This window comes from Equus asinus, chromosome 21 (assembly GCF_041296235.1).
Source record: "Equus asinus isolate D_3611 breed Donkey chromosome 21, EquAss-T2T_v2, whole genome shotgun sequence".
Taxonomy (NCBI): domain Eukaryota; kingdom Metazoa; phylum Chordata; class Mammalia; order Perissodactyla; family Equidae; genus Equus; species Equus asinus.
Window position 1 is genome coordinate 11,347,316 of NC_091810.1, and position 11,569 is coordinate 11,358,884.

The 11,569-nt window shown below is 45.9% G+C and overlaps 1 protein-coding gene across 1 annotated transcript; it reads left to right on the forward strand.

The window, feature by feature from the left end:
* Positions 1-9,832: 9,832 nt before the first annotated feature.
* Positions 9,833-10,318, forward strand: PRR23E (PRR23 family member E). The gene has a single exon (XM_014846120.3). It carries the CDS (start codon positions 9,833-9,835, stop codon positions 10,316-10,318), a length of 486 nt encoding a protein of 161 aa, XP_014701606.3.
* Positions 10,319-11,569: the final 1,251 nt, after the last annotated feature.

The following is an 11,569-nucleotide window of genomic DNA, read 5'->3' on the forward strand; positions in this document are numbered from 1 at the left end:
CTCTTTTTAGTTGTAATTTGGAGGGGAGAGAGTCCCCGGTCAGTTCATGCCGCCATGTTGCTGACCCCATCGTCAACTTTTGAGGGCTCCAGATACTCCACATGATTATCAGCACTAAATAATGTCAGTCTCTTTGATGATAGGCATTCTAATAGATGTGTTGTGGTATCTTATTTTTGTTTAGATTGCATTTCCCTGATGACTGATGATGTTGAGCACATTTTCATATGCCTATCTGCCAGCTGGATACTCTCTTTGTCAGTTCAAACCCATTTCTAAACGAGGCTCTACGTCTTTCTCTTATTGACTTGTATGACCTCTTTATGAATTCTGCACATATATATCCTTGGTTGGACACAGTTTTACAAACATCTTCCTCCAGTCTGTAGCTCATTCTTTATGTGTTTTCTGATAAACAGTTCTATTTTAATAGAGTCAAATTTATCCATAGTGTCTTTTGGGGGTAGTAATTTTTGTTTATTATTTAAGCAGTCTTCACCTATATCAAAGTTATCAAGTTATGCCCTATTTTTTAACTTTTTATTTACAGAAAAGTTGCAAAAAATAGTACAGAGTTCACATAAACTCTTCATCTAGCTGCCTCTAATTTTAAAATCTTACATAACCACAGTCCCTTTCTCAAAACTAAGAAGTAAATATTCTTATTTTTTCTTTTAGAAGTTTTATTATTTTGTCTTTGAAATTAAGTCTATGACCCATTTCAAATTAATTTTGTGTATGATGTGATGCATGGGTTATCTCTTTATTTTTACTATGAACATCCATGTGCTCCAGCACCATGTATTGAAAAGTATTTCATTTATATATTGAATCATTACCATCTTTGCTGAAAAATCATAAGTGGCTCTCTTTATGGACTCAATATTCTGTTTTATTAACCTATTTGTCTATTCTTATATAAATACAATGCTGACTTATTTGCTATAACTTTATAGTAGGTCTTAAAATCTGATAGTGTATATTCTCCACTGTTATCCTTCTGTAAGGTTTTCTTGGCTATTTGTGGCTTAATCCCACTGTAAGTGTCACAAATTGATTTTCTTTGGTGATACAAGTGGCTCATTAATCAACACAATGAATGTTAAAGATGTTTAAAAATGAATAAAGAAATTAACCTTCAAATATAAAGATCCTACCAAGTGTGGAGCAGAACCAACCACCACGGAATGAAAGCTAATTATAATTACATTCCAATGACGTGTCGAAACAGGAACAGGTGAAGAAACTCTAGTGTCAGCCACCAGGAGGGAAAGCACTATTTATAGGGAAAGAGATTCTGATGAAAATTATAGTTCTCAGCAGCAAAAGTGGAGGCAAAAGGTTAATTAAACGATATTTTCAAAGTGCTACGACCAAGTGACTCTGAACCTGGAATTCTATACCCAGCCAAACTATCCAACAAAAGTGAGAATGAGATCCATGTTCATCCATAAGAAGTTCCCATACTTTATCATGTACCGGCCCTTACATAATGAATTACAGAACAGAAATGATAGGATTATGTGAATTATACATTATGTTACAGAAATTATAGAATAAAAACGTTAAAGAAAATGAATCCTGAAAGAAATTGTGTAAGTCATAAAGCAGCAGCAAACAGAGTCATTAGTGAAAGCTATTGTTAAATATAAATAAATATTGATTTAAAAAATTATATATCAGGGGCTGGCCCCGTGGCCGAGTGGTTAAGTTCGCGTGCTCCGCTGCAGGCGGCCCAGTGTTTCGTTGGTTCGAATCCTGGGCGCGGACATGGCACTGCTCATCAAGCCACCCTGAGGCAGTGTCCCACATGCCACAACTAGAGGAACCCACAACGAAGAATACACAACTATGTACCGGGGGGCTTTGGGGAGAAAAAGGAAAAAATAAAATCTTAAAAAAAAAAATTATATATCAATGAAACAGCAATCAAAAACATCCCAAAGAATAAAACCCCAGGACCAGATGGCTTTCCTGGGGAATTCTACCAAACTTTCAGAGAGGATTTAATACCTATCCTTTTCAAGCTATTCCAAAAAATTAGGGAAGATGGAACACTTCCTAACACATTCTATGAGGCCAACATCACGCTGATACCAAAACCTGACAAGGACACCACGAAAAAAGAGAACTACAGGCCAATATCACTGATGAATATAGATGCAAAAATTCTAAACAAAATTTTGGCAACCAGAATTCAGCAATTCATCAAAAGGATCATACATCAGGATCAGGTGGGATTCATACCAGGGACACAGGGATGGTTCAACATCCGCAAATCAATCAACGTGATACACCACATCAACAAACTGAGGAATAAAAACCACATGATCATCTCAATAGATGCAGAGAAAGCATTTGGCAAGATCCAACAGCCATTTATGATAAAAACTCTCAACAAAATGGGCATAGAAGGAAACTACCTCAACATAATAAAGGCCATATACGACAAACCCATAGCCAACATCATACTCAATGGGCAAAAACTGAACCCCATCCCCCTGAAAACAGGAACAAGACAAGGATGCCCTCTATCACCACTCTTATTTAACATAGTACTGGAGGTCCTGGCCAGAGCAATCAGGCAAGAAAAAGGAATAAAAGGAATCCAAATAGGGAGGGAAGAAGTGAAACTCTCGCTGTTTGCAGACGACATGATCTTATATATAGAAAACCCCAAAGAATCCATTGGAAAACTGTTAGAAGTAATCAACAACTACAGCAAAGTTGCAGGGTATAAAATCAATTTACATAAATCAGTAGCATTTCTATACTCCAGTAATCAACCAACAGAAAAAGAACTCAAGAATACAATACCATTCACAATCGCAACAAAAAGAATAAAATACCTTGGGGTAAATTTAACTAAGGAAATGAAGGACCTATATAATGAAAATTACAAGGCTTTTCTGAGAAAATTGGATGACGACATAAGGAGATGGAAAGACATTCCATGTACATGGATTGGAAGAATAAACATAGTTAAAATGTCCATTCTACCTAAAGCAATCTACAGATTCAACACCATCCCAATCAGAATCCCAATGACATTCTTTACAGAATTAGAACAAAGAATCCTAAAATTCATATGGGGCAACAAAAGACCCCGAATTGCTAAAGCAATCCTGAGAAAAAAGAACAAAACGGGAGGCATCACAATCCCTGACTTCAAAACATACTACAAAGCTACAGTAATCAAAACAGCATGGTACTGGTACAAAAACAGGTGCACAGATCAATGGAACAGAATTGAAAGCCCAGAAATAAAACCACACATCTATGGACAGCTTATCTTTGACAAAGCAGCTGAGGGCCTACAATGGAGAAAAGAAAGTCTTTTCAACAAATGGTGCTGGGAAAACTGGAAAGCCACATATAAAAGAATGAAAATTGACCATTCTTTTTCACCATTCACCAAAATAAACTCAAAATAGATTAAAGACCTAAAGGTGAGACCTGAAACCATAAGGCTTCTGGAAGAAAACGTAGGCAGTACACTCTTTGACTTCAGTGTTAAAAGGATCTTTTCGGACACCATGCCTTCTCAGAGAAGGGAAACAATAGAAAGAATAAACAAATGGGACTTCATCAAACTAAAGAGCTTCTTCAAGGCAAATGAAAACAGGATTGAAACAAAAAAACAACCCACTAACTGAGAAAAAATATTTGCATGTCATATATCTGACAAAGGCTTAATATCCTTAATATATAAAGAACTCTCACAACTCAATCACAAAACATCAAACAACCCAATCAAAAAATGGGCAGGAGACATGAACAGACATTTCTCCAAAGAAGATATACTGATGGCCAATAGGCACATGAAAAGATGCTCATCATCGCTGATCATCAGGGAAATGCAAATCAAAACTACACTAAGATATCACCTTACACCCGTTAGAATGACAAAAATATCTAAAACTAATAGCAACAAATGTTGGAGAGGTTGCGGAGAAAAAGGAACCCTCATACACTGCTGGTGGGAATGCAAACTGGTGCAGCCACTATGGAAAACAGTATGGAGATTCCTCAAAAAACTAAAAATAGAACTACCATACGATCCAGCCATCACACTACTGGGTATTTATCCAAAGAGCCTGAAGTCAGCAATCCCAAAAGTCCTGTGCACCCCAATGTTTATTGCAGCACTGTTTACAATAGCCAAGACCTGGAAGCAACCTAAGTGCCCATCAACAGACGAATGGATAAAGAAGATGTGGTACATATATACAATGGAATACTACTCAGCTGCAAAACAGAACAAAATCATTCCATTTGCAATAACATGAATGGACCTTGAGAGAATTATGTTAAGTGAAGTAAGCCAGCAAGAGAAAGATAATCTGTGTATGACTCCACTCATATGAGGAATTTAAAACTATGGACCAAGAACAGTTTAGTGGATGCCAGGGGAAAGGTGGGGTGGGGGGTGGGCACAAAGGGTGAAGTGGTGCACCTACAACATGACTGACAAACATTAATGTACAACTGAAATTTCACAAGATTGTAACCTATCAATAACTCAATAAAAAAAATTATATATCAAGATCAAGCTAAGATTCCAAACATCAGTATAGGATATTAGGGATATATGAGAGGATAACACAAAAATGGTGCTAGGAATCTTGTTTCCTTGGAGGGAGAATATAGCTATTGACTCACTAATTTAAGGTAAGCAAACACGAATGGATAAAATTATTTACTGAAAGATAAATACTGACATGTAATACTGGCGACTAAACAAAAGCATGTATGGTAACGATGGTATCAGACAAGAAATAATTCACACCTAACACCATTTTGAAGAATCAAGGAAAGCGTATCAGTCAAGGTGCCTGTGTGAAACATTCAAATGGTTCACTGCAGAATGTTTACTGTTTAATGAATGAACTATTTTCAGAGGCCTAGGAGGAGGTAAGAAAACCAAGAAGGAATGGGAAAGCACACCAGGACTATGGACAATGGGGGTCCTTGCCATTTCTGGGCCTGCAAGGACAGGGAAGCATCAGTGACATCAGTGCCCACAGGGAGCCAAGGCTCTGAGAGAGGGCTGCTTGACGAGGCTGTGGCATTTTGTACAGGATATAAAAGATGTGAACAAGGCATGTAAAAAGCTTGCATTTATATAAGTTTTTGTGTGCACACAAACCATATGGTGTTATGACTAGAAGTGTGGAAACTGGAACACATAACCACGGTGCAAATCTACACCCTTACCAGGGAGGTAGCCTCATCCTTAAATGGGGGCAGTAACAGAGCCGGAGCTCATGTCGGCCCCAGTCCTAACAGAGTCCTCAGAGTGACGGCTCCTGACCATTTGGGAGGATCAGTGGTGACCTGCATAAATTTTACTACTCTTACTTTGGGGCTTCTCGTGACCTCATGGAATTTATATTAAGCTCATAAAAAAATGTAGCCCCACATTTTAAGTAATTGGATTTTCTGGATCCCACTAGTTGTCTATGGTGGGTCTCACAGAGTGACATGCAGATTGAAACAGTTAAAACAGGGGGTGGGCCCAGTGGCATAGCAGTTAAGTTTGCAAGTTTGACTTTGGTGGCCTGGGGTTCACCAGTTAGGATCCCCGGTGCAGACCTACACACCACTGTGGCAGGCGTCCCACATATAAAGTAGAGGAAGATGGGTGTGGATGTCGGCTCAGGGCCAGTCTTCCTCAGCAAAAAGAGGAGGATTGGTGGTGGATGTTAGCTCAGGGCTAATCTTCCCTAGAAAAATTTTTTTAAAAAAGGAAAAAAACCCCACTTAATACAGATGAAGCTTTCAGAACAGAACCTGGCACAGAGCGAACTCTCATTAAACATTAGAAATTATGGGGATTATTATGCAAATTCCTAAATGAGTGTATCCAACAGAGCATGTGCATTCTGAACGTTTGAATTCTTGTCCTAGGGGACGGCCCTGATTGGATCAGCTTCAGAACAGTCAAACCCTGGATCAGCCCCTGCTGAGCACAGCAGGCTTCTGACTAAACGTCTGCTTAATACCCTCAAGGCCCAACCCTGTTACTGCAAGTCGCACAATTTCATCTTTTTTTTTATGGCGGAGTAGTAGTATTCCAGTGTGTATATATACCACATCTTCTTTACCCATTCATCCATTGATGGGCACTGGGCTGCTTCCAAGTCTTGGCTATTGTGAATAATGCTGCAGTGAACATAGGGGTGCATGTATCTTTTCGAATTAGGGTATTATGCCGAGTGAAGTAAGTCAGACAGAGAAAGACAAACACCGTATGATTTCACTCAGATGTGGAAGATAAACGAACACAGAGATAAGGAGAATAGACTGGTGAGAACCAGAGGGGAAGGGGGTGGAGGTAGGGCAAAAGGGGTAAAGGGGCACATATGTATGGTGAGGGATGGAAACTAGACTGTGGGTGGTGAACATGACGTATCTATACAGAAACTGATAGACAATAATGTACATTGAAATTTACGCAATGTTATAAACTAATGTGACCTCAATAAAATAATTTTTGAAAGTCTGCAAAGGCTCCCACTGCTCCTGGTCGGAGACACACATCTCCAGCCCCATTCACAAGACCCCGGAAAGTGCAGCCACCGGCTGTCTGGCTCCATCTTCCTCCAGATCTTGCCTATGCTCTGGCCTCCCTGGGGTGCTCTCTGTGCCTTTGCATCTTCTGTTCCCTCTCCCCGCAGCTGCCCCCACACCCCAACGCACCTGAGGCCTCCTGGATTCAGCTCAAAGCCACCTCCTCCGGGAACCCACCCTGATCCCTCACCCGAGGAGGAGGTCATTTTCACACCCTGGGAACACCCCCGCCCCTCTCGGGCTAGCCCTTAATTCAGTTGAGTTATACCTTCATCTGGGGGATAAGCAGATGACCCAATCAAGCCCCCCTCGACGCGCCTCTAGGACCGCATCCTGGAGACGCCGCCCGCCCCGCCCCCGCGCACAGTCCATAAAAGAGCGCGCGGAGCCGCAGCGCCCAGGAGGGGCCGCCCGTCTGGTTCTCGTCCAGCCGTCGGCGCATCCGTGGCGTGCAGGGCGCCTGACCTGGGGCTGCGGCGCGGCCTCGGGGACCCCCAGACCTCTTCGAGACCATCTCAGCGCTACTGCCACAGCCTCACGTGTTCCTGGACTTCGCTGGAAGGAAACTATAGGGAAATCAAGTGAGTATATTGCGATACAGAACAAGTGGAGCCAACTGGCGCGGGCGCAGAGCGTGAGTCTTGCTGGGACGGCCGCAGGCCTCGCCCCGCCCCGCCATCTCCCCTCTTCCATCCCCATCCCTTTCCTCATACTCAGCTGTAAGCAGGCCTAGAAGTTTCCTCCCCACTCTCCACTCTTACGCGACAGCTCCCTCCGACCTGTGCCCTGGCTCGCCGGAACCAGCAGGGAGCAGAGCCCCCGCCGCGGCCCGGTTCCGCTTCCTCCCGGGAGCTGGGGGCTGGGCCTCCGGGGCCGCCGGGCTCCGACGTCAACGTGTTTCCCTGCGGATCTGCCCCGGAGACCCCCGCCCCAATCATTTCGCCCCCATGCCCACCCCAAGGGTCTCAGATGAAGTCAATGTGAATTCTCACCCGAGACACACCCAGGGTGTCTGGGTCCTAGAAGGGGGCTCGGTGGGTCAGGACGCGGATTTCACGTTCGGTTAGTCACAGCCGGGAACCCCAGAGAGTAAAGGATGTTCGCTCCTCCGACAGGACTCCGCGCGGGCTTTTCTCCTTAGCCTTTCAAATACCAGCCGAAGGCTTTATTCTTGATCAGATTAATGGTAAAAAATCAAAGTTCCATTCCTTTTGAAATTTGACTTTTTAAACATGAGTGAAGTGGGACACTTTTTACACTATAAATGACCAGCTCTGTCACCTCTGCCTCCCGAGCGGGTCTTGGACCAATGGGTCTTGGCAAGGCCCACCTCTCTCCCTCTGGCGTCCCTCATCTGGCTCACTCCAGTACCACTGCCCTCAATTGCTGTCGCATCTCCTAGCTTGTCTTCCTTCCCCGGGCCTGCAGTTCCCATCTGTGGTCCACTCTGATTTAGAGAGGCTTCTAGAACATGAAACTGGTCCTACCACTTCTCTGTTTCAAAGTCTCAAAGGGTTCCCACTGTCCTCGGTACCTGAAGGCCCCGCTGGGCGTTTATAGGGACCTTCATGATCTGCCTCTGCCCCTTCCGGGAAGCCCTCCCTGCTCAGCCCTGCACTCCGAGAGGCCTCCTGTCCAGAGTCCTCACCTGCTCTGGCTCTGCTCAGCTGCTGGCTCCCACGGCCCTGCTGACAGGACACCAGGAGGCCTGACTGCTTTCTTTCTCGCACGGGATCCTTTTGTTCAACCGGCTGGTGCTTGTGGGGTGTTGCCAGTCAGCCGTGCTTCAACCTGCCCCTTGCTGCTGCCCGGGCCCCTCAGAGCTCCAGGAACCCTGAGCACACCAGCCTCTGTTCCTTGAGATCCCGGGGGCTGGGTGTGTCTTCCCTTAGCACGGTCCCTTGACCATCTCTCTACTCTATGCCAAATCCTCATCAAGCAGGTCACGCCACGCCAGACAGCCCAGCCCCTCCTGGGCACCAGTTCTTATTTCAGAAACATCTCCAAACTGCAAGGAAATTCCTCTAGGGGACCCTTGTTATGTGAACAAATATCTGCTACTGCTGGAGTGTCCCCTCCTGCCGTGGGGCCCCTCGACCGTCTGTTTACTTTCTTTACACCATTTCCTCGTGGTGCTGGATGTGGCTGCCGATCGTGCTGTTCAGAACATTCCAGGAGAAAACCGGGAGTCAGGGCTCAAGTTCATGGGCACTGAACCCTTCAGAGGAGGCTCTGAGGGGAGATCCTGCCTTGTGGGGAGGAGGTGGCGGGCGGATGGGGCCATGACTGGAATTCTTCAGGAACTTTCTCAGTGGACCCCACTTTCTGGTGGTCTTCTGTGTATTTCTTACTTTGCTGTTCTCTTTACCAATCAATTTTGGGACTTTGTGCAACCTTTTAATTCTTACTCTGTGCCAGCTATCCATGAGTCTGGCCATTAGTGTTCTCTGTGACCGCATAGCGTGGGGTCATGAGACTGAATTCGGAACTTCTGTTTTGTTTCCTTTCTGAGGAAGACTAGTCCTAAGCCAACATCCGTGCCCATCCCCCTCTACTTTATATGTGGGACGCCTGCCACAGCATGGCTTGACAAGCAGTGTGTAGGTCCTCACCCGGCATCTGATCCGGTGAACCCCAGGTCACAGAAGCAGAATGTGCGAACTTAACTACTGCACCACCGGGCTGGCCCTGGGAACTTCTGGTTTGATGTCCAAGATAAGGCCTCATGTAGATGCCACGCACCCCTCGTCTTGCACAGGGTCACTTATGGTTCCAGTGGTAACACTCCTTCTCTCCTCATCCTCCCCAAAGTGCTTTGAACTTGGCTCTTCTGTCTCCGCACCCCTAACTTTTCCTCTCCTCCAACCCCCTCCGAACCCCTTCTCCCTGCCCCGTCTCTAACCCTCCATCTGCTCACCCTGCAGATACCAAGGAGCCACCTGCGGGCGCCGTGTGGAATCAGCCCAGAGGGGACTGTGCTTGCAGGGCATATCTCGGTTTTGGGGAGCAGTCCCCAGCTAAGATGGGGGCAAGTGCATCTAAGGAACAAGCGGTGCAGAACCCCCATGGTGCATCCCTGACCGCTAAGGAAGCCCACCTGACTCGGCCTGCCCCACACCCCTGGGCACCTGTGGGCTCTGTCTATGGCTTCTCTGCCTGTGCGGGAGCCCAGTCTGTAACTGACGCAGCCTGCTGGCCTGTCGTGAGGACCCCCTGTGTCATCCACTCCTGGATGGGGTGCCCAGCCACTTGGACTTACATGTGGGCCCCCTATGGTGGTGATCTCTGGATGGGGCATCCCCCTCCAGCTGCCTCAGCACCTTCAGTCTGGCCTTGGGGCGTCTCCAGCTTTGATTCCCGCATGGGAGGCCAGCACTGGGCCACCATGGCCTCCAGTGTATTGCCTTACTTCATAGGACCCCCGCCCCTGTACTCCTCCGGCCCTCCAGCTCTGAGCAGGGACGCCCCCGGCCACTGTACCCAGGTGGGATGGCAGACTCCAACCAACTCAGCCTTCCCTGCTCCAGTGGGGGTCGTGTCCAGAGGAGCTTCTCCCTTGAAGAAGTGCCAGGCCCCTCCATCAGAGTGGGCCTCCAGGTTCAGCATTTGGGCGCCTGCGCCGTCCTCCAGCCCAGAACTCCGCCCTCTGCCCCCTTCCCCCAGCTCGGACCCTCAGCCCAATCCCCGGTGTCCCCGCTCCCCCCGGCTGCCCTGCAGGGCCTGCCGCCGCCTCTTCGAGCTCTGATGTGTCCTTGAGTGCCACCCGTTCTAGCACTTAGGGACCTGTGGAATCCAGTGAGTGCTACTGTGCCCTCTGCCCAGAGGGTTTTCATCGTGATTATCTGCTGTATCCCATGTTTCTTTCCTAATTTGTATATATTAAAGGAAGAAAGGAAGAAAGAGAAATCTTACCATAGACTTGTCTGTTTCATTACAACCCACTGCTCACTCAGGGATTCTCCTTGCATCTTCTGAAGTGTCTCCTGATGTCTTTATTTGTTGTGAGCTTATTGTTCGTGTTATAATTTCTTAAAGATGATACTCACTCAATTCATTTTTAGCCTTTATTCTTTTATAATCTAAATTTTTAATGCTATAAATTTCCCTCTAAATATACCCCTTTAAATGCATCCTATGGTAACGATATGTGATTTTTTATTTTTGTATCTTTTTAAACAATCGCCATTAAGAGGGAAATTAAGTACGTTTTCTGTTTATTTTCTTACAGCTCCAGACAAACCAGAATCATCTTTGTGGTTTTAAATGTCTCATGTAGATCTCCTTATAATATTCCAATTACTGTGCCACTCACTGTTGCTGTTATAACAGACTACTACTTAAAGTAAAAACAATGCTTATATAATACGGCTAGAACGTTATTATGGAAGTTACTCACTTGTAATATCCATATAGTAATAGTGTGCACCCTGCCCCGAAAAGTACAGTTTCATTGCGCAGCACTTTGAACAAAATCTGAATCTCTTGAGCAGCAGTATTTCTTATACTGATCCCGAAAGAGAGATCAGTAAAAATATGTTTTAAAAGGACAAAAAGAAATTCCCGAGTTTCTTGGTATAGTTTTGGAATTTGAAATAATTGATCTGGTAGAAGGTTGAATTAACCTTGAAGAACCCAGCTCTGTTCCCAGGATCTGCAGGTGGCGGCACGTCCAGCCTACCGTGGGGTGTCTGTGCCGCTTCCAGAGGGTGTGGAGGGAGGGGTCGCGTGGGCGATCCTCGGCTGGAGGGGCGGGTGAGTGCGGCGGGAGGGAGGGAGGGAGGTGAGCTCTTCAGACAGGGGGGCCACGTGCACTGAGCCTTTGTCCACTCTGTTCAATCCTCAGCCTGGGAAACCGGGAAACCGTTTCTTCCTCAAGCATGGAGATCACCCCGTTCTGCTCTTCAGGGCTTTGCTCTAGGCGTTGTGTTCCGGGTGACACTTTCTCTAAGCGGGGGATGCAGACGGCTTTTACTCAGACTGAGGCTCTCTTGGACTG

Bases quoted from the DNA above. Each gene is read 5' to 3' on its own strand.
- PRR23E (XM_014846120.3), top strand. From the start codon at position 9,833: ATGTGGGCCCCCTATGGTGGTGATCTCTGGATGGGGCATCCCCCTCCA.